This window comes from Pseudopipra pipra, chromosome 8, assembly GCF_036250125.1.
Source record: "Pseudopipra pipra isolate bDixPip1 chromosome 8, bDixPip1.hap1, whole genome shotgun sequence".
Classification (NCBI taxonomy): Eukaryota; Metazoa; Chordata; class Aves; order Passeriformes; family Pipridae; genus Pseudopipra; species Pseudopipra pipra.
The window spans coordinates 18,122,827-18,148,837 of NC_087556.1; the positions used below are offsets into that span (position 1 = coordinate 18,122,827).

The window sequence follows — 26,011 nt, forward strand, 5'->3', positions numbered from 1 at the left end:
CTTGTGCAGCCTTCTTCTTGCTACATCCCTGACATCCTCATAGACCTGAGGAACAAACTGCAAGCCAGAAGCCAATGCGTTAGCAAGATGGCTTTTACTCTTTTTCCTCTGGGAAAGGAGGACAGAGGACATCAGAGGAGGGTCCTCCTCTGCAGTCAAGACACCAGTGGCTATGTGTGAACCCAGCATATGCTTGCTTCCTGAAGTCTTAGTTATTTAATACACCAGTGACCTGATAGGGCATTTTGCAATACAACTTCTATATTATGCTATATTACATGAAAGCATGGGTTAAGAGCCTCATCTAATGATAGGCATTCTCCAACTAAAATCTCAGTAACAAAGAGCAGAGACCTTGTTTTGAGGATGGTGTTATTGCAGTGCCCCAGACACAGATCCCTACAAGGCAAGTACCAATGTCTCAGCCCAATAGGAGACACAGTTAAACAAGCCAGGTCTGACTGGCTAGAGCACTGCCAACTTGTGGTTTTCTAGGTGGACCCTGCAAGGCATTTTAATCTCATTTTGTGCATTACAATTGCATTTTACAATGACAGATTATGCACAAGATCGGTATCCAGCAAAATCACTTATCAGTGAGTGTCATGGGCACTACTTCAACAGTCTTCTAGATAAACAACTGCTTTCCTTAATAAAAAACTTTGTAGGAGAGAATGAATAGTAATAAATGCTTCCATTCATAGCAATTCTCATTCTTAGATCTGATGAAAATTACAGAATGGGACACAGAATGTAATTGCTTGAAATGATGAGGTGCTAAAGAACTGAGTAGCTGAACAATCCTTGCATGGCAAAGCAGCAAGTCAGAAGTGAAACAGTTCTTCCATCTAGTGCTATGACCTGAGCACAAATGCATTGTTGTTCTACAAACACACAGTCGTACACACCCAGGTGTTGTTTCAGGTTTCATCACTGTGTCACACTTCCTAACAACTTCTTCCCAGAATTCCTGCAAATCTTGCACTGCAACCCTATACCTGAACAGTAGATATTAAAAAGAATGTACACTTCTAGTCTGGGGAGAGGAGTCATTGCTGAAAATATTGACAAGTGCACTTAATTGACTGAAGTGGACAGAATGAAAGGAAAGAAATGGGAGAATGCTTTGTAATTATTTCTTTCATTTGTCAAAACCTATGCATTGTTGAATTACAAAAGCTTTGTCAGCACTAGATCTTGTAACTGACAGAACTCGACATTTAATTACTTTGGTAGGAATCAGTATTTTGCATCGTATCAACTGAATGTGGCCTTTATTTCATTGGCAGTCACCAGGTCATTGTGGAAGAGCAATAAATATCATCAAGGTTCATCAATGATTTTTGCATGCAGCTAGAAGAGCAATGAAAGGAAGAATAATGCTATCTAATCAAATTAATTAATGGCATTAATGTCATCTGTGCTTTGCATCTCTGCTCTTGTGCGGTATTTATTCCTGGACACTTGAAACCAAGCAGGGTGATGGAAATCACACTACTATTTCCTTTTTTGCCTTTCTGAAGACACAGTATAAATACTGAAATAGGAACCCAAACCATGCCCCTTTCATCTAGTCTACTATCTTCTATTTTTGGATAATTCCTCTTGATTCTCTGGGACCAGCAATCCATGAATAAGTGCAGAAAGCCAATATAAGATTTCAGATCTATCACAGTGGAAAATGTATAGGAAGTTCACTGTGGATTTCTCACACAGCTCTCTAACTTGTTTATTCACGGTCATATCAAGCCACTTCACACATAGTGGGAGGCAAACTCATAAAAACAACCTGAAGGCAAAAATAAGGCTGACAGTAAAACAGGAGAATTAACAAGTTTTATTCCAGGTGCTGAACTTACAGCTGTGCCTGAAAACATCAGCAACAGACATAAAATAATGAGATCATATGGCTTTGACAGAAAAGACTGATCAACAAAAGGAAAAGACAACAAGACCAAATGGCTTCAATGGCAAGGCTCAAGAACTTAGGAATTCAAAGAACAGGCCAGGCCCTTGGGGACTTGGGAAGGCAAGTCAAGGAGGCTAACAGATCACAAACAAGAAATATAACTGAGAGGAAATTCAAAGGCGAAGGCAAACAACACAGCAGAATGCTGAAGTTAAACAAGATTCTCTTGCTGAAGTCTGCACCACAGTGTGGTCAGAAACACAACGCAGAACATCTCATCTGCCCTGTGAACAGCTCTTAAAACTCACATGGATGTGTCCGATACTGCACAAATTTGACAGGCACTACATGTTCCAGATTTGGTCCACCCGTGTACAGGTCTGTACTCACTGTGCATTGCTCTGTGCTCAGCCTTGCCTGTTTAGTCCTAGGACTACATGAGATACAATGCTTGGATCCTTTCTTGAATCCAGCCATACACTGCATAAGGTAAGGAGTGCATTCTCTTCAAGAAGGCCCTTTTCTCCATGGCTTTGTTCTCCACACTTTATTCAACCATTTTGCTGGTTTTTTGCACTACTTTGCTTTACTTCCAAAGACTGCACAAAGTGCATCTGATCACGGACAATCTACATCCCCACCTGCCATTTCGAAATGGACATCTGATCTCCATCTTCCTTCTTTAACTTTATGAGCTAGAAGATGATATAAAAGCTTTCCTCTTGATGACCTAAGGCTGCCTCACCTTAAAGAGCAAATTTTTATTTATGTACCAAGTCTGGTACACTTCACTAAAATTATATTTATTTGCACACTTCCTACATTCACATGCCATGTGCCCAGTTTCTAACAAAGAAAGTAGACTGCAAAGTTTGGCACTCAACATGTTTTACGGATGTTCTTATCTTGCTGTTGCCAGACAACCTGCCTAAAATGGATGCACATCTTCATGTGATGCAACACATAAAAATTAATCCTTCCCTCAGGGAACAAATTATATGAACTACAAAAGACATGATCCAAAAATATACACCTTTCTTGATAATGGAAGCAGTAGGCATTAAGTTTACAGTGAAAATGCCATTTCAAACAATTTTGTGTATTTAAGAGCAGAAATAGAGAGACAAATGCTGAGGAAGACTGCAATTATAAACACATTTAAAGGAATAACATTCTATCCTTTGTGAAGTAATTGCATTTAATGCAACTGCTGGAATTCTCATGGCACACTAAACATATCAATATGCCAAAGCGATTGACTATTTTAAACATTCACAGATTAAAAAGCCTCTAGGCAACTGGCAATATGGAATTTCTCCAGCTGTCAGCAGACACAGGAAGTCTGCAGCCTAGAGGACTTCTGTGAAGAGCTGGCCTTTCCCAGTGTCTGCAGGACTTTGCAAGTGCAGTCACTTGCTGCAGGAGCAGGGCATGTTCCAGTACCTGTTCCTGGGGCAGGGTGGTGGCTGCTGTGCGGTTTGCACATCGTGCGCAACTCGGACACGACACATGTGCCTGGATCACTGTCTCTGCTCATCCAAGGTGGCCCACAAAGCCGCTCTCATTTTCAACTCATACTATCAAATTATACTGCTAAAAGAGTGAATTACCAACTCATCTCCTAGCCGAGTTACAAAGCTCTCCTGAATCTAAAACCACATTCAGAACAATACTAGAAAACTGGGTATTTCCCAAAGCCACCTTGATGCTTCAAGTAGCTTCTATTTTGCTCAAGGATTTGACTTCTTTTTCTCCTTTTACATTTTAAGATATGAAGGCTTATTAACCTATTTCTGACTGCATGGACCATAAGGGCAAACAATGTTCCCTATAGAAAACTGAGAACTCACCTCCCAGATGATGCTAGGAAAGTGTTCAGAATAATTTTGTAAATATTTAACATGATATGGCCAAAAGCACATGACAAAAGAACTCTTGAAAGAGCACTTTTAGATATCAGACCTGTTTAGCAATACCTAGTTAATACAGAGCAGCTTGCTTTTGCCTGAAATTTTATCTTCACATTTTTATCAGTACAGTTTGCAAAATATTCTGCCCTGCAGCATTCCAAACTCAGTGTTAAGGGATCACAGAAATTTAGGTAAATGATGAACTGGGGCCTACAGATGCCATTAAAGTTACTGAGCCAAATACTGGCTGGAGTGAGATCCTTGTGAGAATCTAACCTGTGGTGTTCCAGAGAGCTGTAAGCATGTTACATTTCTAACAGCATTTGTTGGTAAGGTCAGGGAACTCACAAAGAACAGTGTCTATGAAAAACAACACATTCAGCTATCCTTAAAGAAAACACTGCTCTTGGAAAAAAGATGATTCACAGCTAAAAGAAAAGGTACCGTTCTTTTAAAAGGTAGTGAATTTAAACTGCAGAATGAGAATCTTTTAAAGGTTAAATGTGTTAATAAAAAATTATATTAAATGACTGTTCAGAGTTCCTGACTAATTATCTAGGAAATTCAGGTGTCGACTGACTGTCGCCCAAATTATTTAAAGAATATGCCTTTGTCAATGCCAACATTTACATTCTTTATGTTTTTAAATAAAACCCTGCCCCCCCACACAAAACCACCCCCCCTAAAACTACAGAAAGCACATACACAGCCAACTATGCTCTCTTTTCCCAAAACTCAAACCCTAATACCAGAAACAAAGGCAAAAACCTCTTTAGATGTAGCAGGCTGCTCTAGCCAGTGACCCAAGAATATTTTATACCATTTCGTCTGAAAAGCACAGCTGGTCTCACATGGGGCCTCACTTGATGCTGTGGGATGCAGCCAACTAGTCTGAGTCCAGAGAGGGCTACATGGGACAAGGCAGAAGACCGCTGCTGGGCACAACATCATTCATGGGCACCCACTGGTGCTATCCTTGTTCTGCACTGTTTGGTGATGTGAACATTTAGAGTCATTACACTATTACAGTACCAGTGCATGGCAAGAACCTGGTAAGGCAGTGATTTGAAACACCTGGCTACATCCCCAGCCTCCTATGCCATTGCTAACCACCCCCTCCTGCAGCGTGGCCCAGCCAGGACAGTTTTTGCAATTGCATATTTCAGGGCTTCCTGCAAAATGCAGAGCCCAAGAAGCCAAAGTATCATGTCTCCTGCTTTCACACATCTGTCTGTCATGCTCACAGTTTGCCATTTGCTCACAGTTCTGTGTTAACAATAGTGATTCAAGATGGCCAATTCTCACTGACCAAGAAATTCCATGATTTGCACAGTGCTAGAAACTGCAAAAGCCTCTTCTCTTAAACACACAGGATTTAACACATTCTAAATGTACTTCTTTCTTTAGCCTAAAACCCTGTAGTCATTAACTTCATTTCCACATTTGGGGTGCTGCACTTGAAATGTCAACGTATTCAGTAATGGTAAAGGAACTTAGGGTGCAGGTTCCCAAGAGCCACAGACAAACAAGTTTCAGAAACCAGCACACAAAGTGTATGCTGAGAAATACCACATTTTTCAGTCATAAGCAGATACTCTGGCCCTCTCTCAGAGGATGTTTAGAATCTGTTACTCATAGGAGAAAATCCTGCTGGTTCTGGTTACCTTCCAACCATACACCAGGAATAGAGAAAGTAAAGCAAAGCACCCTACATCACAGATATCAAGGGAAGAAAAATGAAAATGCAGGTAAAGTGAAGGACAGAAGCAGAATTTTAATGTGCTCCATTAGTCTTTCCTGTATATCACTCATTAATTGGTCCCTGATACATGAGTAGGATAAGAATTCAGCGTCTATCTGCAAGGCAGTTACCACCACCTAAATCCATGCCTGCAGAAATGCAAACAGCTCAGAAGCAGACAGATGGGGTGATCAACAATAAGACAAGCCATAGAATGGTCTTTATATGAATGCACCTGAAGCAACGAATTATTAAAACAGAAAGTAAATAAGATGAAAAAAAAGACACACAGCTAAATATCAAGACTTCACAGTTGTCCCCCACACCTTCAGAATACCAGGAAGCAGGTGACTCAAACCAGCTCTTGCAGGCTAAGACACATACAATTAGATGAATTATTTCCTGGAGGAAGCAAAAAAACAGCACTCCATGAGAACATAGTGGTCCCACCAAAACCAAGAAGAAAAGCCTGTGGTCTCAGGAATCACAGAAGCAATTAGGTTGGAAAAGACCTCTGAGATCGAGTCCAACCTGTGACCGAACACCACCATGTCAACTAGACCACTGCACTAAGTGCCAGGTCCAGTCTTTCCTTGCAGACCTCCTGGGACGGTGACTCCACCACCTCCCTGGACAGTTCATTCCAATACTCAATTGTCCTTTCTGTGAAAAATGTCTTTCTAATGTCCAACCAAACTTCCTTTGGCGCAGCTTAAGAATATGTCCTCTTGTCCTATTGCTGGTTGCCTGTGAGAAGAGACTGATCCCTACACAGCTACAGCCTCCTTTCAGGTAGTTGTAGAGAGTGATGACGTCACCCGTGAGGCTCCTCTTCTCCAGGCTAAACACTCCCAGCTCCCTCAGCCCCTCTGCCTAGGACTCGTGCTCCAGACCTTTCACCGGCTTCGCTGCTCTTCTCTGGACACCCTCCAGCACTTCAATGTCTTTTTTAAAGCAAAGGGGCCCAAAACCAAACACAGAACTCGAGGTGCAGCCTCACCAGTGCTGAATACAGGGGAAGAATCACTACCCTGGTCCTGCTGGCCACACTATTCCTGATACACATCAGGATGGCATTGGCCTTCTTGGCCACCTGGGCACACTGCTGGCTCAAAGACCCTGACTGAGCCACTATCAACATCCTGATCTGAAAAAAGTATTTCAGTAACTACAACTGGTAGTAGGTATACTTTAGCAGATCTAATGACTTAATGTAGTTTTAAAAATACTGAATTACCTTAAAGCAGCACGAGAAGCAAAGATGAAAAAATTGCACCAGGAGTCAGCTAGGAAAACACGTGCTTGCCTTTGCACATGGAAATCCACATATACTTTACGTTCAGCTGGGAGAAGCAGGAGCACATCTTCAAGAACTTTGTGCAGTGCTTATACTGAGCAACACCGAAGCCAACGAAGTTGTGCTGGCTAAATTAAGCAGGGATGACCCAGCACAGCAGGGCAATCAACCTGAAGGCCAACATACAGTAAAAGAAAAAAATAAAAATAAATGTTTTTTTGAGCAGGTAGTGTAAATAGAGAATATGGTGCTCAGAGCACCCCTAACTACCAGTCCTGGTCAGGACATCAGTTGCTGAAAAGGGGATGCTCCGTGTAGGCAGACTCATTTCCCATCACTGAAAACCCAAAAACCTAAAAGACAGTGGAAGATTGTCTGAGGCAATCAGATGAGAGACTTAACAAAACCTACCAGGTGAAGAGAAGAAGCCTTCCAGAAGGCGTCACCTTCTGCTCTTCACCTAGATGGGAAACTTCAGCATGCACACTGTCTAATGAGGAGGGTCGAGGTTTTTGTGTGTCTGAATGAGCTGAATGCCAGCAGCTGCGTAAGAACTAAATTTACCACCACAGTCCCAGGAACGCCTGCATTTTCTGCTAAAATAAAATCTCTGGGCCATTAGCCTATTGGAATAGAAGCTTTTCCACTTAACTGAAGACATTTACTCATTCTCTTTCTGCAACTCTCATGCTCCAGTTCCAGTAAAATCCTGCTTGGTCTCTGAATTATTTTATGGAAACACACACGCATCTGCTCAAAAGTACTGATATTATGCAAGTAGTATTAAGCAATTCACTTCTCTGGGTTCCTCTGCCTCACTCTTTTATTCCTATGAAAGTGAAGTGCAGCTGTGAAGCGTGCTGGCTGACCTACTAGGGACAGTGCTGCATTCCTGCATTCGCGCTGACATAGCATTTTGTAAAGTTTATTTCGCAAGGGGAAAGGGTTATAAATAAGTCTCATATTCACAGTAAATCTCCTGCCCTTCATTCCCTAAAGCTTTGAGTGAGGGTGTTTTTTTTGTCATAGGAAATTGCATCAAAGTTTTCAGGAAAAGTATATTAGCTTATACAATTTGACTTCTGTCAAATTGCCTTTAAACTGACCCCCACCAAAGATAGATTTTAAAAGCTCGGTTTCAATCTTTTCTATGCTCGCTGCTCTGCACTCTCATTATCTGCAGAAATCAGACTGGATATCTGTAAAACCTGCAGCTGTTTTAGAAGATAATAGATATTATTAAAATACATAATTGTGTGGTTTTTAAGTAACTTTTAAAACACCACAAAGAACCACTAAATAATTAAAGGCATTTCTGCATACCTCCTGAAAATATATACAGTCAGACCTCTAGGGAGATTGTTTTCTCTTAAGGTATACACCTGTAATTGAGTGAAAAACTGAAGAAATAAAAGAAGGGCTTCACTACCAGGTCTAGAACCCAGTAGAGAAGATTCACTTAGGGGGTAGGATCCTCAGTTTGCAAGCATTTCCACCTGGAGCATCACACTGACCATATGCTTGCTGATCCCTTTACAACATGGTTCTGGATCCAGAACTGAAACTTCCCAGTCCACACATTCCCTCCTCCAAATCTATTTCTGATTCCTCTTAGTTTTGAAAATACAAAAGACAAAATTATCCCTAAACGTAAGTACCGCACTTCCCGTTTGAAATGACCACCGAAGTTTTTTCCTAGAGATTGAAGAAAAATAACTGCTGCTTTGGAAATCCATTTTCCTTAAAAGCCAAACCCCAGGTAAGCAATATTGCTTATCTGAACATTACAAAATGTCAAAATTCTGCCTGAGATTTTAGTTTTAAAGGGGCTCTTTAGAAGGTATCCAGAAAAACAAACAAACAAACAAACAAACAAACAAACAAAAACCCCAGATAATGTGCAAAGCATTCTCTAAAAGATGAAACAGATGATTTGGCACGATAAGCACTCTGGGGAAAGGCGGGAGTACAGGGGGAAGGATTAGATGCTGCCGAACTGCATCTTGCAGTGCAGGCAGTGGGACTGGTCAAATAGTACCATGGGATAAGGATGCAACCTGCATGAACAACTGGACTGTGCTCTGAAACAAAGACTTAAAAGCATGAAGACTCAAACCAGAACGTCATGGTCCACATTCAGAGATTCATATTTTTGGGTTTCAATACAGACATTTACCAAAGATGAGAGAGATAGATGCAAATTTGCCAGGAAAATCTAAGGTTTAGATATAGTTTACATGTCTTTTGAATTTTAACCCTTTAATTCCCTGTCACTATTCCATACATAAGTACTTTGCTTTGAGGAAGTCACAAATGTCACTGTGTTTCCACAGGCATCCAGAAGGAAATTCATTGATGGGATTAAATAATTTCTTAGGTCAGGCAAGACCTGAGGCTGGTGAGCAGGGATTCCTGCAACAAAACAAGCATCATGAACAATGGGAATCGACCCAGAGAAAAATGCATGAAGAACTGGTGCTTGGAAAGGGTAAGCACTTGTAACTGATTAAAAGATACAGTTCACTCTGTAGCTATGGCAGCTTCCTTCTTCCATCTTACAGGTCAATTTTTAATAATCCTCAAAATAGGGAGATTGGGAGATTTAAATATCAAATCTGTGTATCCTCAGACATAATCCCTGCAGGCTTCCCTTGAAAACTGTTGTTCAATGTGTGGAAGCGAAGAAAACATCTAATTTCTACTGAAAAACAGCTGGACAAACCTCTTCCAGTCACATAAAGCTCTAGAACCTCAAAGTAGTGAAACCGGCAGTCTTAACCTGCAGCTAAGAACAAAGTAGCACAGCAGAGAGGTAAATAACAAAAGCAAGAGTTCAAAGAGACAAGTGGCCAATTCTCTATGCACACACTGAGAAAAACCTAACACCTTTCTCTAGAGGTTCCTTAATACTGTCTGCTGCTCGTACCCAAAAGGACAGAATGGATGACATCAAAAGAAGGACGTAAAATTGGAAGAAGCTCTCTTAATACAAACATGCATTTAGGTAACACCCAAATTGTCACTGAAAATTAGGTCATACTACAGGATTGAAACTTTGGTGCACAATTCGTGTGCTTCTTGTGTAGCACCTTTCCTCCAAAACAGTATTCCCTTTCCAAAGGGAAATAACTGAAGTTGTTCAGTGCTGAACAGCACTAGGAGCAGCTCAAAATAAGAGCTGAACAAGATGATACCTGTAAAAGAGACACGATGAGGCCAGTTTGCAAAATACACACTCGGAGTTTGACATCAGTGTTCTAAAGCAGGCAAATGTGGCTGTCACTTGGCAGAGGAGAAACCTGAGGCATGTGGAAATTAAGCTTCCCTGAGTGAAATTCACCCCTGCTTGTACTACTCTTGTATGCAGTGTTGTTTTGTGTCACAGCCAGCAGCTGTGTCTTGTTACAGAAACGCAGCTGAACAGTGCTTGCACAGAATGAGCTTCATGTACAGCAAAGCCATGTCAAAGCCAGGAGAACATGACTGAGAGCTCTCCCTTCCGTTCTTCTTCATTGCAGAACGTAAATCTACAACCTGGATCTTGTCAGGGCATTGATTTTCACATAGACTATCAGACTTTGATATCTGGTTTAAGAGCTGCCTGACGGAGCCCACCGCCTGGCAAGGCACTAACCACTCCTTAGGAACTGCTTCCTCCAAGTCAGGAGAACAATCTAATTCACTCCACGCCTGAAACTGTTCTATTTGTCACCACCATTGTAAATGTGATCCCAAATTGTCCTTGCACTTTCTTGGCTGGATAATGACCTTTAGTTCTCTGAGCATGGTGGTCCATTAGCATTCACAACACACTCCACAATGTCCTCATTCCTGTGCATGTAGGCAAGCAAACAGAGAGCAACAGAAACAACTGATTAATGTTCAAAGATGCCTCATTTTTTGTTTGGTTGGTTTGGGGTTTTTTTTTTGGTTTTTGGGGTTTTTTTGTTACAAGTGAGACACCACAGCATAAGGAATCCACAGGCTTTTCCAAGAAGTTAGGATTTGGGATTTTGGGAGGTGTTGGGATTTGGGGATGCAAGATTAAGAAACAGTACTCTGGACAACAGTTGTGTAGGGACTCCTTATCTAGGTACTTGGATATTTAAATTTTTCCAACCTTTGGCACACCCAGAAACCCTGCTGCCTGTGCTCCCAAGCACATGGGCATAACTGGAGCATAGCAGTGTAACTGAAGTAAGAGGATTACATTTCAGGAGGGGCATGTTTTGGTGCAAGACTAGAGGCTTATGGGGATTAAAAGATAGGAGCTGCTTCCCAGAGAGACAGGGTGAAAGCCAGCAAAGCCCACACATAAACAGTGCTTCGTATCCTTCAGCAGCAGAGAGATACAGTGAGCAGAACAGGAAATGAGCCAGTGACGACATTAATTACATCTTCAGTCACTGCCACTGTCCCCAGCACCATCTTAGCTCATATCACATCTGCATTTTTCTGTCTCCTTCTACCTTTTGTCACCCTTGATTCTTCTTAGATGCTGCTCTTCCCACATGAACCAGCCCTTTTCTCCTGGTATCTATATTGTCTTTCTTTGTGTCCTTCCCCATCAAGGCAACAATTTGAAAATACTTTTTAATTCAACACAAGAAATGGAATTTGGGATGCTATACAAAGGAGGGTGACTTTCATATGAAGAAGTTAGATTGGATAGAAATATAGCCATCTTCATAAGATATAATCCTGGATACAAAGGGGAACTCCTGTAAGCTTTAGAAAAAAGGATTGCAATAATTTTTCAATCCAAAAGGATTTTATTTCTCTGCTAGCTAACACTCCTCAAAGGTGGAGCATTACTTTTGGCTTCTAGCTCAATATACCCTTCTAACAAATACTTATAGAAATGGTGGTTTTATTCCCTGAAAGGTATTGAGTTAAACTCACTATACAAGAATTACAAATGCTGAAGGGCCTAGCATGACTGGAACATCCTGTCTGGATGTAACTCAGAAATCAGAAAACTGTGCCAAACTCAATGGATGCTTTCAAGAAAGAAGAGAATTCAGGAGCCAGACTCTGTATGCTAAGCATTACAACATGTGGCAAAAGGCTGGAATTGATTCAGAAATCTTATAACCCAATTCAAGAAAATTTAAAGATGACTAGAGCAACATAAAAACAGACACTAGGAGGGATGGATACTGGTGTAAACACTGGAATTTTTACTGGAGTAAAAAGCTGCCGGTCCTATTTATGTCAAATGTATTAAAATACATATATATATATATATATATATATATATATATATATATATATATAAACCCTTAAAAACTACATTTTGCTTTCATTTAATAGCAAGACTCTGCACCAGACAGGGCCAAATCAAAGGCTACAGTAGACTAAGACAAAGAAACTCTCTCAATAGAGAAATCCTGCAAGTGTCACCTCAGTTTTAACGACAAGGTAGTTATTTCATTAGTATCACAGACAATAGCAAAGAAGAAAAACAAAGGTGAGGATGACCACTGAGCAAGGGCTGGAGAACTACAAAGTGCACTTCCTGTAGTCAGACCTTTATGGTCTTAGACACTAAACCTTTGCAAAGCTCAATTGAAAAGAATGGGACAGAAAGTCAGAGATCACCTCTGAAAAGCACTGACAGGTAAAACTGGTTCACATCTATAAATGGTAAAGAAGAAGACAACTTGCAAAAACGCTCGCATTACAATGAGCATACTCAGATTGTCTTCCCACTGCTGATCAGGAGCTCATGTTTCCTCCTTGTTAAATTTACACTTCTTGTTATTGCAGATGTCCTGTCTTCATTTCAAATATATCTGTGTACACCCTTCTTTTCCTTTCAGTGAAAAGCATGTTAACATCTTCCCTGGAGTCAGACATGTGACAAGGCTTCTACTTGTGCTTCTACAAATCAAATGCAGCTGCTACATGGCATAGCACAACAGAAGTGAAAACTCTTTTAAATAAAAAGCAGAAGAGCAAAAAGGGGAAAGGAGGATAGATCAAGTAGTAAGCAATATAATCTGCAATACAACTGAGGAAGAGAAAAACAAATAATCCTCCTCTACTCTTGGAAAAAAAAATTGTTTTGCTTTGTTGTTTTTTTTTTAATGGCAGGACAACTCTTACATTTCTTTGTTGAATTTGGGATGAGAAATATTGGTCTTCTGATGAGAGACAATTTGCAGAAAACATTAATGGTTTGAAGTGTCAAGAAAAAGTAGACTGAAGAGCCTGATCCACATGCTTCTTCATGGGCTAGGGGAAAACTAATGGCAAAGGAGAATGCAGAATTCCACTTTCCAACTGTATCTACCCAAGGAATGTCCTTGACTCTGATGTACCTTACCCAATTACAAGATAATGAGCTGCAGAAATGATACTTTAAACATCCATCCTACAACTGTTGCACCTCAGAAATCCTTTCACAAAAAACCTCAGCTCCCACTAGTGTCTTCCAGTTGTCATCTGCCACAATATTACAGAGGATTTGTAGAATACACAGTTTCTTGATCAAAAGACTAAAATAAGAGCCAAAAATCTGCTTTTGGGTCAGATTACACCAGCATTTACCCAGCTTTTCAATGGTGTTATATGAATTTGGCCTTTGTTCTGTTTGTTTTTTAAAAAGGCTACCTTTCTTGAATTATCACATACATTGCTCTATGTTCCTCTCCCCACTGGACAGCTAGTGACACTGTACACTAGGTAACCTGGAGATAGTCTCAACCTTATCTCTAAAAGGGCTTTGCTCTAGTATAGCTGAGGGAAATAGAGAAGAAAAAGAAAGGTTTATAGAAATGGTTTATTCTGCATGTACTGAGCTACATTTCTCATCCATAACACCAGTGCTTACAGTTTATTAGGAGAAGTGATGTCCTCTTATTTTTAAACCACACTGTGTGGATTAAGGAGACTTTACTTAGAAATTGGCCTGGTCCTGGCACCATTCTTCAACTTCCTTTTACATTTAACTCAGTAGCTTGGATAGGGTTGTAATTTTTTTAAATGTCACAGGTATGTTGTGAAAAACCATGGTGCAAAAGCAACCCACACCCACAGAAAACTCCCTGCCTTGCACAGCCAGTGCTAGTTTACCAACCAAAATAAGCTTTATGGACAGATCTTTTTTATTTTTTCTTTTGCCTGTCTACAGTGTATTTGCCATTTGAGTACAAGTATTGTGGTAAATTGTGAGCCTTCGAACTACAGCTCAGGGTTTTACCTCTCCTACCCTTGCAGTCATTAAGAAAAAAAGTGAGAAAATATCTTTTCAGTGTGAAAATGCCTTCAGTTAAATACACAGGCAGCCTGAAACAGCTGGTCAAGTGGGGGCATGCCATTCAGTTGAAATGCTGATGTGGCAATGATGAAGTATAGTCACAACAGCTTGTCACCGAAGTTCATTAACTTTAGGGTTGATGAAAAACAACAGAGACAGCTATAAACCATTGCCCCTCAGAAACCAGCAGCTCCCAAGCTCTCCCATACACAAATCCATTTCATGCTGACTGCAGTCAAGCTCACCATTTCTTAATTTAAGAGCTTCTGTCTGACTGTAATAACTATAACAGACTAGAGCACAGATGATCACTTAAGTCAACTCCTACTCTGATCCTCGCTTGTAACCTGGGAAATGGGAAGGGAACAGAAGTCAGGAGACTAACTCGACTTGAAACAAGGGATATTTTTAGGAAGAACAACACACAGTCAGTGCTCTCATGAAGACCAGAGGGGTGCAGGCCCACAATTATGGGAGAGGAAAGTATTAAAAAAAAAAAAAATAAAATAGCAGAAGCATAGTTCCTGAATAATGCAGACAGAAAACACATGGATTATTACTCTAACCAGGATGGCCCAGCCTGGATTTGAAAGCAGAGCTGGTGCCTCAAATAGCCTAAGGTATTACATCTGGTTCTTTAAACTAATCTGACCCCTCTGAGACAGACAAATACTTCCTTGGGGAAGAGTGTTGTTACATTTCAAAGTCCTAATGTTAACCACTGACTGTCAATTGAGATAAAATAAGCACCCCAACGAGTCATAAAACACTAATTCTCCATTAAACAGCAAGAGAGAAACTGATGACAAGTAACAACAAAAAAATTAGCTGTTAACAGAAACCAGATGGAATGGTAAAAACTGTTCAACTATTAACTTTAATATCAAGAGAAAGAAATAACAGTGTGTTGTAGTAACCACAAAATGTCTCAATATAGAGACCAACCAACCATCACGGTCAACATAAGGGAGCATAAAATGACTGGTTTTGAGATTGCTTCCTGTTACACTGGGCTAAGCTGGGAACTTGACATTAAATTAGAAAAAAGGAAAAAAAGATCCCCAGATAAGAGAAACACAAACAGCCATACTGACAGTAATTCAGCTGCCCATCAGAAGGTGCAGAAACCAGTCTCTGGAAGAATTCAGATTCCCTTTCAACAACAACCAAAAAAAAAAAAAAAAGGTTCATGCATCTCCACCATTGCTAGGACCTTGTATAAGGACAGTCTAGAAAAGTGCCAATTCAAGTCACCAAATTAAATTGCCACTGAAGCATTACTGGCTCTAATATTCAGAACCCAAACTGTTCACCATCTTTTAAACAACTACAATTCAATTTCATCTATCTCTAATACACAAAACCCCCCATGATTCAAGTTTCAAAATCATGAAAATAGCTTAAAATTCATAAAACAAGTGCACACATCCTCAGTCACAGAGGCTGAGTACACCAAAATACACATGATAAAAATAAGTCAGCAACACTGCCTGGTAACTGCAAAAGAGAGGAAGCAAATCTTAAAAATACATGTTTCAAGCATTACTTTAAAAAAAATGAATAAGATTAAAAATACAAGGAACTTCTATCTTCAGAACCTCTCAGTTATGTGCAGGACAGATACATGGGTATTTTGCTTCCACACTCAATCCAGAGATCACAAAATTACCATTTCTTTTAACATACTCATCTCACTATTTCAGTATTGCTGTTTACATTTTGCTTTTGAAAGTGTTTCATCTCAGAAAGAATGAAGAGCATGTTTTTTGGGCTTTTTTTAGCTGGAGGGTGGGGACAATGATTTTGGTGTGAGGGTTTTTTTCTGTTTGCTTGTTTTGTTTTGTGTTTTTTGTTTTGTTCTGTGGGGGTGTTTTTTGTGGTTTTTGTTTGTTTGTTTGTTTTGTTTTGTTGTTGTTGGGTTTTTTTTGTTTGGTTTTGGGTTTTTTTTAGTTTTTTTCTTTACTGTGACTGAAATTTAAGTTTGCCATTCACAGAGGCAAGGCTGTCTGAGGTTATCACCAAGCCAATAGTTTGAAGTCATTGTGTCCTTTGCCAGAAGGCAAAATAGATAAACAAGGAATGAGACAAGGGGAAAGGGGGGGGGGGAAATAATCTACCTAGTCATTCAGCCCTGAACTGCTTAACTGAAGAAATGGGAAAATCACCTTCTTGCAATGCTCTTCTACATTACCTCACCTTCCTCAAGCCAATAAGCTCTTTGGAGCACATCCTATGTCTTTAGGCACTTCTGGACACCTTTACAGTATCCTTCTGGTGTCTGCAGATAACCTTAAAATAGGAGAACTTGGAAGAAACATCAGCGGTGGATAAACTTTGTCCAGCCATACGATGAAAGGCTTGAGTTGAGCCCTTCTGATGTCCTCACAGTCTCATAAAGAAAGCACTCAAACAAATGAAAAATTCCTGCCAAGCATGAGACAAAGTTCAGGGCAAGGGTATTTTAATTCACTTCAAGAAGGGCAGCTCCCAATCAGACTTTACAAAGCCTGTGAAGTGATATCAGCAGAGACAACTGTTACTTCCTTCAAACCCATTGTGGAACTACTCTTGTGAGAAGCTAAATCACTTCAGTGAGTGTAAAAGGTAACATGAACCTCACAGGTTTTGCTCCTAAGAAAGACACAGGAACTTTAAAACATAGGTCTTCAGAGACCTACTTTTCTTCAGCCAGCCTGACTCGTTAAAGCCTAGTTTCTGAGATGACTGGCAGAGGCACTGATTGCTTGAGTGTTCTTGATCGTCTTGGTTTAAGCTGCAGAAGGTTCCCACACACCTTGTAACAGCCACCAAGCAAATACTTTAGCAGTGCTAGTTACTTGGTGAGCTTGAAGTCAAGATAATAGAGAAGCACCAGGAAAGCCCCTAATCATTGCCTTTGTCTCTCATCCACATATGACAGACACATCTTAGAATTATAGAATCATCAAGGTTGGAAGATCATCCAGTTCAACCATCCACCCAGCACTTCCACTGTAACTCCTAAACCACTAAATCACACCACTCAGCGCCAGATCCAGACTCCTCTTGAACACCTCCAGGGATGGTGACTCCACTTCCTCCCTTGGCAACCTATTCCAGTGCCTGACCACCCTAACAGTGAAAAAATTTTCTAATATCTGATTGGAATCTCCCCTGTCTCAGCTTTAGGCCATTTTCTCTAATCCTTTCACTGCAGGCACGGTAGAAGAGATCAGTCCCCACCTCACTACAACCTCCTTTCAGGTAGTTGTAGAGTGATGACGTCCCCGCTGAGCTTCCTCTTCTTGAGACTAAACAAACCCGGCTCCCTCAGCCATTCATCACAAGACATGTTTTCTAGTCCTTTCAGGAGCCTTGTTGCTCTTTGCTGGACATGCTCCAGCAGCTCAATGTCCTTTTCAAAGTGAGGGCCCAGAACTGAATGCAGCACTCGAGGTGTGGCCTCCCCAGGGCTGAGTACAGGGGGATGATCACTTCCCTAGTCCTGCTGGCCACACTAGTCTTGATACAGGCCGAGAAGTCACTGGCCTTCTTGGCCACGTGGGCCCACTGCTGGCTCATACTGAGCCAGCTGTCAACCAGCACCCCAAGTCCCTTTCTGCCAAACAGCTCTCAAGGCACTCCTCCCCAAGCCTGTAGCCTTACATGGGAAAGAAGCATTACTAACAAAGAAACATGGATTCCAAGACACATTACAAAAGAGTATTTTTAGGAAATGCAACCATAAGAAACACATAGCTTTAGCAACAAGTGAAAAGAATCTGTAAGCAAAAACAACATACCCAGATGAAGTGATGTTTAACAAAAATTAAATCCCAATGTCGAAAACACATCAAGAAGAGACATGAAAGGAAAGGAGATCAAGTCACAAAAAGACATCAAAAAGCAGAGGAGGTGGGAAGAACAGTATAATGTGAAATTCTCTCTGTTCTTTACAGATTTATGAATGTTAAAAGATGCAGATAGAAAAGATTGCAAAGTCAATGCAATAGTAACTTAGCACAGTTTAGCTCTGCTTTACAGGTTTGACTGAATCGTCTATCGACAGTTGCCTGTTTCTACCCTTCTCCAAATGCTCTTCTAACCTGGTTGTGCAGGGGCAGGGTTTCCCCACTGAGGCTGACTCATTGCTATTGCAGATGACAGGACTCCTGCCCCTCCAAAACCCTTGTAGTCCTTTGACATGGCTCAGAGTGAAGGAGTCCATGTGGCATGCAAAGCTTTACTAACAAATACAAAAGATATCAAATCACTCTTACTACAAAAGTTTATCTATTTGCACCAGCACACCAAAAATTTACCACAATCACATTAGGGAGATTTTCTATTCTCCTTTTTGAAGACAAGTGAACTAATTCTAAAATAACTGTCAGACATATAATTTTAGCCTTAAGTGAATACTAACATTGTTATATCTATCTTCACATGGATGTCTGGTCAAGAAGATATTTCTAAAATCAATAGTATCTGGTTTTGAAATCCTAAATTCTATTACATTCTGAAAGTAGTCTGGTCACAAAGATAAGGATTGATGGAATATAGTTCAGTTAATCACATGGAGCATCACCTCTTGCTTAGAGCTGCTTTAGTAACAGGGGGCTGGAAGGTGAGTAATGAAACAGCAGTTTCTAGCAAAGGTGCCAGGAAATATTAAGGAAACTACATAGTTGGAATGCCAGCCTCTATGCTGGGCAAGTTTAACGAATCATTCATTAACAGACTAGTGAATAAATCTTTATATTGCAGCTTTTGTAAAGGAAAGCTATTTCGCAAATTAAAGAGTTTGGGATTTTTTTCTCCTCTTCACTTGAAAGCATCAAAAAGAGCACAGACTCTAAGATATTTTTGGATAGGATTTTGTCAAATTCTTTCTGTAGGGTGACTGGTTCTGTTTCCCAAGCTACCATACATTAAGAGAAGGAAAGGCTATCTGATTCATGACTAGGAGAGGAAGGTTTGGGGTGTTTCATTTTTGTTTAAGTATTTAAATAAAACCAGTTTTCACAGCAGAAGGAAGTCTGACACCATTGGGGTGTCACAGGGAGAGAGTTAATACAAAACAGCCCGAAAAGCAAGCTTAATAACAAGGTAACAGAGTCTACTTCCAGTACAGCTTCCTGTTATTAGCCAAGGCAAGGTGCAGAACTACCTACCTGTATCAGCAGTAAAATAGTAAAAAAAAAAAAAAAAAAAAAAAGTAAAATAGCAGATGACATATGCAGGCAACAGTCTCAATTTTACATATTCAAAGCTGGGGTCCAGGTACTTAAGCGTACAGTCTTCAGATTACAATTTTACAGAAACATCAATTCAGTGCCTGATAGTGGAATATCAAGTGTTTGCAATTATTAAAGAAAGGACAGAAAACAAACCAGCAAACCATTATCTTCTACAAACCCAGAAATGCTATTTGAAATACTATGTGCAGTTCTCATCACATAGAAATCAAACAAAAGTTAGTAAGACTGAAAAAGATACAAGAAAGGGTAATGGGGTGACTGAATGAACGAGCAGTTTCCATACAAGAAGTGACTAAAGAGGCTGAGGCTCTTCAACTTGGGAAGAGATCACAAAATCACAGTGGTCACAAAAAAAGTAACTAGGAAACAATATCCCACCTCTCCAGTAAAAGAAACACGAAACATTCAATGAAAGAAGCATTTCAGAACAAAAAAGGCACTATTTTTTGAACACTCCAGAGTCATGGTGGGATTCTCTGCTTCAGGTGGTTTGGGATGCTCAAAGTTTTGTCTGGATTCAGAGAAAACTATTGGAGAGATTAGTGGAAAAGGAATCTATTGAGAACTATTAAATACAGACACAGAAGAGTCCTTGAGCTATAAATCAGTGAAGACTGGGAAAGCTTTTTGGGGAGGCACCACTATGTGGTTGATGACGTGCTACTTTTGACATATTACATAATTACATGCCTGTTTTTTCACTAGTCCCTAAGCATCTCCTGCTGCACACTGCCACAAAGTGCTTTGGTCCATCTTGGTACAGCAGTTCTTATGTTCTCAATTCCATCAATGCTCTCGACTTCATTGACAACTTCAGCATTCCTGTTAGCATGAGCACGAGGGGCTTTTTGGGTCTTTGCGTCAGTTCTCTGGAATAATCAGCATTCACGAGATATGCATTTAGTGCTGAAAGGTTCAAGAAACCATTGTTTCCTACTCCTTTAGAGGAGATGATTTGCTCCAAAAATTGAATTTAGACCATAATAAAAAAAATATGTAAATCAGAAAAACAATACATGACAGGAAGGGAGAATAAAAAAAAAAAAAGATGTCATTAGTGCCACAAATACCTCTAGTGCAGAGATGCAGTCACACAAAAGTACCCTAGGATGACACTATAAAGATGACAAAACAAAAACGAATTCCCCAAATCCCAGGCTGCAATTGTTGCTGTCGGTTCTTTCCTGACCTCCATTTTCTCAATGCTTTTAAGCTGCCAGCCTTCACTACCCTTACACAAACTCCTCCAGAAGCACAGGAAAGACAATGGCTAAAGCTCTGAGCAGAGTCCAACATACATACAGGTGGTCTGACTCAGGAGAGGCCTAATTGGCGTATCCGTATTCTTGATTTTGTATCTCAGCCCAAGGTCACAAACATCTGTATGCCAACATTTACAAACTGTGTTGCAATGTCTCTCTGTTAGCTTTAAGCTCGGATGTTGTGTGTGTCTGCAATCATCTCACTTCAAGATTGTTCTCTAAACATTGCTGAAAGGCAAATACACAAATAGTGAGCTCCAAAGCACACCTGCAATGCCTATCATTTATTGTACACAAAACCTTGCAAAACATCAAAATGATACTTTACCTCCAATCTGTTCATTTGCTGTTACTTCAATATGAATGCACAAATAAACCAGACCAGACCTGAGCTGTATAGCCAAGGACAGAACATCCCTGAGCCCTTTGCCCAAGAGTTGCTCAGAGAGAAGCAGTGTGCACATTGGCACATCTCTGCACTAATGTGCTCACGCAGCTTTTGGACTGGCCTTGTCCTGACTCACTTGAGCTGCAGTCAAATCATGGAGATGCACATGGGTGCCTAATATCTCTCTGTCTCCACCAAATCTTACACAGGGTCACATCCCTACTGGAAGCTTTGTATTTCTGCCTGTCATGCAGTCATTCCCAGGAGGGAGGAAACAACGACCAACACCATTTCAGTCATTTCTGCTCAGATGCCAGCGTATCCTGTGCCTTTTGGACAATGAGACACCGAGGTATGGGGAGGTGTGGTTGGGGGAAACAGCCTCTCTCCCCCCTCCTCACTTGTCACCAGAGGCCAAAACATGCTCATGATGATGTAGTCAAATCCATCACAGTGTTGAGGCTGAAGCACAAGGAGATGATGGCACCCCTTTGCCCTCCTCCACCAGACCCAGGTGCAGAGGTCTCCAGCCTGGAATGCTGCCCTTCCTCAAGGAGGTGCAGAGGATCCTCCCTCCTGCAGCCCCACTATTGTTTCTCCTCCCAGCCACATCCATGGGAGGAAGGCAAGTCACTGTCCTTCCCTTCTGCTGGCAAAGGAGGGAGGCAGAGGGTCACCAGTCCCAGGGGAAAGAAACAGCGGCAAAACCATAAGGAAGCTGGCTGATACTGAGAAAAGGCTAACTGGCCAAACGGCAGGCTACAAAACTGATGTCATGAATGCACAGCAATATATGCTCCAAATCAATTGTACATCATTTGTCATCACAAGCAATTTGATTGCAGCCCCACCATGGCACCAGAACACTGCCCACAGTTTTACTTCCTGGGAAGCAGCCCAGTGGCAGAAGGCCACAGGGCGAAAATATGTTTGTTCTGCACTACTGAGAAATTGATTTTCAATCAAAATTTATTCCTCGGCTATTTAAAAAAAAAACAACAAACCAAAAACCCACAAATGCAAACTTAAATCTGTTCTCACCATGGACCCACCTTTAGAATTCCTTGTTAACTGAGAAACAAAAAGCTCCAAAGTTTCTCCACTGCTTGACAGGTCCTACAAAGAGGCCACTATGCTTAGTCTTCCCTGTTTTTTACTACTTTTCCCACAGATATCACAGATGCAACTACTTAAATGTTGTTGCAATATGCTGCCTTTATATCACAGAACTAGTTAATAACTCCTCTTCCAATCACTTCTTTAATATTAATATAAGCATACTCTTCAGTTTGTGACATTTCTTGTTGCTACTAAATAGGCAATATTTTAATGCATTTCTGACTCTGCCATTGGAAACCTTTATATTCCATTACAAAGGGCCACTGAAATAGGAGATAAAACTGGTAAGGAGTCCCAGTCCTGCTCCCCACCACAATCTGAACACAGAGTACGTTTCCTTTTCTGGTTTGATTCCAGCTCTTCACAGTGATTTACAGAAAAATAACAAAAAAATTGGATTTCTGCCCTTTTCTTCCTTATCCGTTAGCTGTTTTTTTTATGTTCAGCATAAGCTCTCACCTTCCTGGATCAGTAAGTAATGCCTCAGGTGTTCTGTTCAGTCCAAATATTTTTCTCACTCTTAGCTGATGGAGCAAATCTTTGGCAACTTTTGTAGATATTTTAATCCAGCACATTTCCCAGACGTGAAAGTTCATCATCATCATAACAATGTCTGAATTTCAAAAAAATTGTAAAAATCAGAATAAAACTCCTCTCTCCAAGAGGAGAGATTTTATGATCAACAGTGTCATAGTCCATCCAGGTCCCTCAAGCTTCAGCTGCTTGAGGATTTTGAGGAATTTCTGAAGCCTGGGCATAAATCCGAGCACTTTCATATGATACATCAAATATGACACTCTTATCTGGGCCCAAACTGGTTTAAGCTGAGGGTGAACATGTTTGAATCCTCTTTATGCAAATAAGGTTGTAACTGCTGTTTTCTGCTACAGTGATACTATTAAATTGTATTTAACTAATTAAAAAAACTAATAAAATCAGCTGAGTGGGTTGTGGGGGGCTGAGTACAGACAAAATCTGAATGTAGATAGTTGAAAAAGAAAAACATGGAGATGCTTTTAGAAAACTTCATTTCAAACTATCAACACATCTACTCAGTACATTAAACATGCAAGTGAGAGAAATAACTCTTCCTTCCCTATACCCCGATGACTAGATAACACAACTCTGGATTCCATCTGTAACAGTAGTACAGCAGTAAAATACATTTTAATGTTTAAAAAAGAAAACCTTAAAGTTTAAATCACATAATCCCAAATACGTCTCTTAATTCCACTGACTTCAATCAAGTAACTGAATGCACAGGACCTCTCAAGTCTAGTAAAATCAGATAAAGAATCCTGCTAGTGAGTTTCCATGAAAAAAGGATCTTATGCATTGAAAGGTCATACATTCAGTTCTAAGAGAATATTAGATTGTCAGCTCTCTATCTCATGACAAATATTGAAGTATCTGCAAAATTCAAACAGAAGATCAATTCTCAACGCACGGCATACAAATTTCAAGAACTTTAATACGTAAAGTCAAAAGGGGCTTTTAAAGTTTTAAAGTCAACATTTCAAGTTATTTAGGACTACCAAAAGTATTCCTGTGTCCTCCCTCCAAAACCACAGACTGATAATGTGTGGAACAAAATCTTATCACTCACAACTGTTAACAAAAGGCAAAAAAGAAACATCATTAAATATCATATTCGTGTGTACATGCAAATTCTATTTGGGTGATCAAGTCATCTTGGAAGACAACATATTGGCAGGCATCATACATTTAAGCTCCACGAAAATCATAAGAGCATTAATATCCTCCTGGAGGATTTCACATAAAGCTGACAATTTCTGCTTCCCCCAGCAATGCTTATTTACTAAACCCTGGACTGCACTTCGAGCTATCCTTTTGAAAAAGAAAACTACTTGTCTGCACAGCAAAGCACTGTTCTGTCCTGATTGTCTAGCAGGGACTCTTGGTTTTTGCACTTCGGGGGTTTTAGCAGCCCAAACAAATAAATAAATAAATAAATAAATAACCAAACGCCGTCTGCTCCAAACCGCAACAAGACCCCACCGGGGCAGGCAGGACACGCACATGAACCCACATCCGCAGCCAGAACTGGCACACACACACACACACTTCAGATACACAAAGCAAATAACATTTGAACATTCTTGCCAAATGAGATCACGTTTTTGTGTACCTCCCTCTCACACACGCACAAACCCACACATTACACAGCAAATATTGCTCACAGAACAGAACAAAGATCCTTTGTTACTGTTCCATAAGGTTTTGTAAAATCCCCTTCTTTGTCTAAAACTGAATTAATAGTATTGCTGGAGCCCTGATGATCTAAACACACAAAACTTGCAGAAACAGAATATAGATTTCTTTTAGAGCAACTGCTAACATTAGAAAATACAGACATGCTTTTGAGAACAGAAGCCCCAGTTTGCAAGCATCTTTATTCAGCAAATTAAAAAAAGGAGGAAATATCGCAGCCATTCAAATGCAGACACTCTGAAAAGACACAATTGGAGCTTAAGACTTATCACACCCATCTGTGTTTTAACAGAATCTCTTATGGTTACCTCCCCCCAAAATAAAAGTGCTAACACCAATACAATTAAAAAGCCAGCTTAAATAAAAACAAGTCAAAAAATCTCCAAAAACCAGCAAGTTGTCTCCCTGCTTTAGAAGAATGTCAGCATGAATGAAGGAAACATGCTAAAAGAAAAAAAAAAGGCATCTTCACGATTAGAACTGAGCAAAGTAACACAGTAAAAGGGAATCTTCCTCTAATGAGGAGCCTCTATAGCATCCTCTCTTGACAGGCTGCCCTGACACATATTTATTTTGCAGGGCTCAACAGCATCCCTCTGCTGACAAGACATTCTCTTACCTGAAGCTTCATTTTCCAGCATGAATGCATGTGTGTTTCCTCAGTGTGGCTTTCCTTGGTTGCATGACTCCTGTTATCCAGACTAAAGAGACAGAGCTGTGTGTGAGCAGAGCTGCTGCCTGTCCTACATTTGGCTGCAGATGAAGAGAAAGAGTTGGTGCGGTACTTGCCTGGGCTTGTTTAAGTCCCCTAAATATAAATACTAGTGTAGCTCAAACTAGACTAACTACTTCCTCCAGCTGATTCCAGTGAAAAGAGCTTGTGATGAATAATGCATGAGAGTTCCTATGAACATGCTCCATTCCTTGCGGCAGCTGATGTCCACCTCTCCCCGCTTCCTGAAAGCAATCCCTAGCAATTTTTGTGCTATGAAGCATAAAAATTCTCCGAATGTCCAAAGAACAAGGAAGATGACACTCCCAGATCCATTTTCTTTCCTTATTAGTCAAACCAATAGAGCTAGTGATTTTCTTTCTCTCTCCTTTTTTTTTTTTTTTAAATAAAAATGTATGCAGTTAGAAGTCAAAGAAAGCTTGATAAGCATAGAACCATATCTCTGGGACTACACAACACTAGTAAATTCAGTTGCTTAACAATTAATTGTTCTTATTCTTAAGGGCTGTGATGCAAGAGAAGCTGTATAAAGATGAACACTGAAGACACAGAAAGAATGTGACAGACCAGAAAATAATACAGCATAAAGAAGGTGGAAAAAAATGCTTACTGCAGCTGGCAAGTTCAGTTGACTGCTTACAGAGAAAAATATTGTTCAGGAGAACTTAGTGGGTGGATCATTACAGGGGATAAATTCACATGCTGCTTCTCTTAAGCAATAAATTCTGCTGTGTCAGTACAACTTTTCAAGCTAACTATAAAAATCACTTACTTTCAGGTATTCTTCCAAAGAGTGAACGAACGCGGGACTAATTTGCAAGTAATTTATTTTCAGGTGCAATTACTGCAATAGGCAAATGTCAATACATGTCACTCACTGATTCAGGTCTATTTCTCAGAATTGTTTTGCTTTGATTTT

General features: G+C 40.3%; 1 protein-coding gene across 7 annotated transcripts in view; it reads right to left on the bottom strand.

The window, feature by feature from the left end:
* MARCHF8 (membrane associated ring-CH-type finger 8) overlaps positions 1–26,011 on the bottom strand; it is a 93,981-nt gene that overhangs the window by 26,805 nt on the left and 41,165 nt on the right. The window contains exon 1 of one of the 7 annotated variants that reach the window (XM_064662768.1): positions 24,979–25,311. The exons of the other annotated variants lie outside the window; for them this stretch is intronic. Within the exon in view, the coding sequence (XP_064518838.1) occupies positions 24,979–25,008 (30 nt within the window). The 5' untranslated portion in view covers positions 25,009–25,311. Of the gene's footprint in view, positions 1–24,978; positions 25,312–26,011 lie in introns of those variants that run through there. 7 annotated transcript variants of the gene reach the window in all.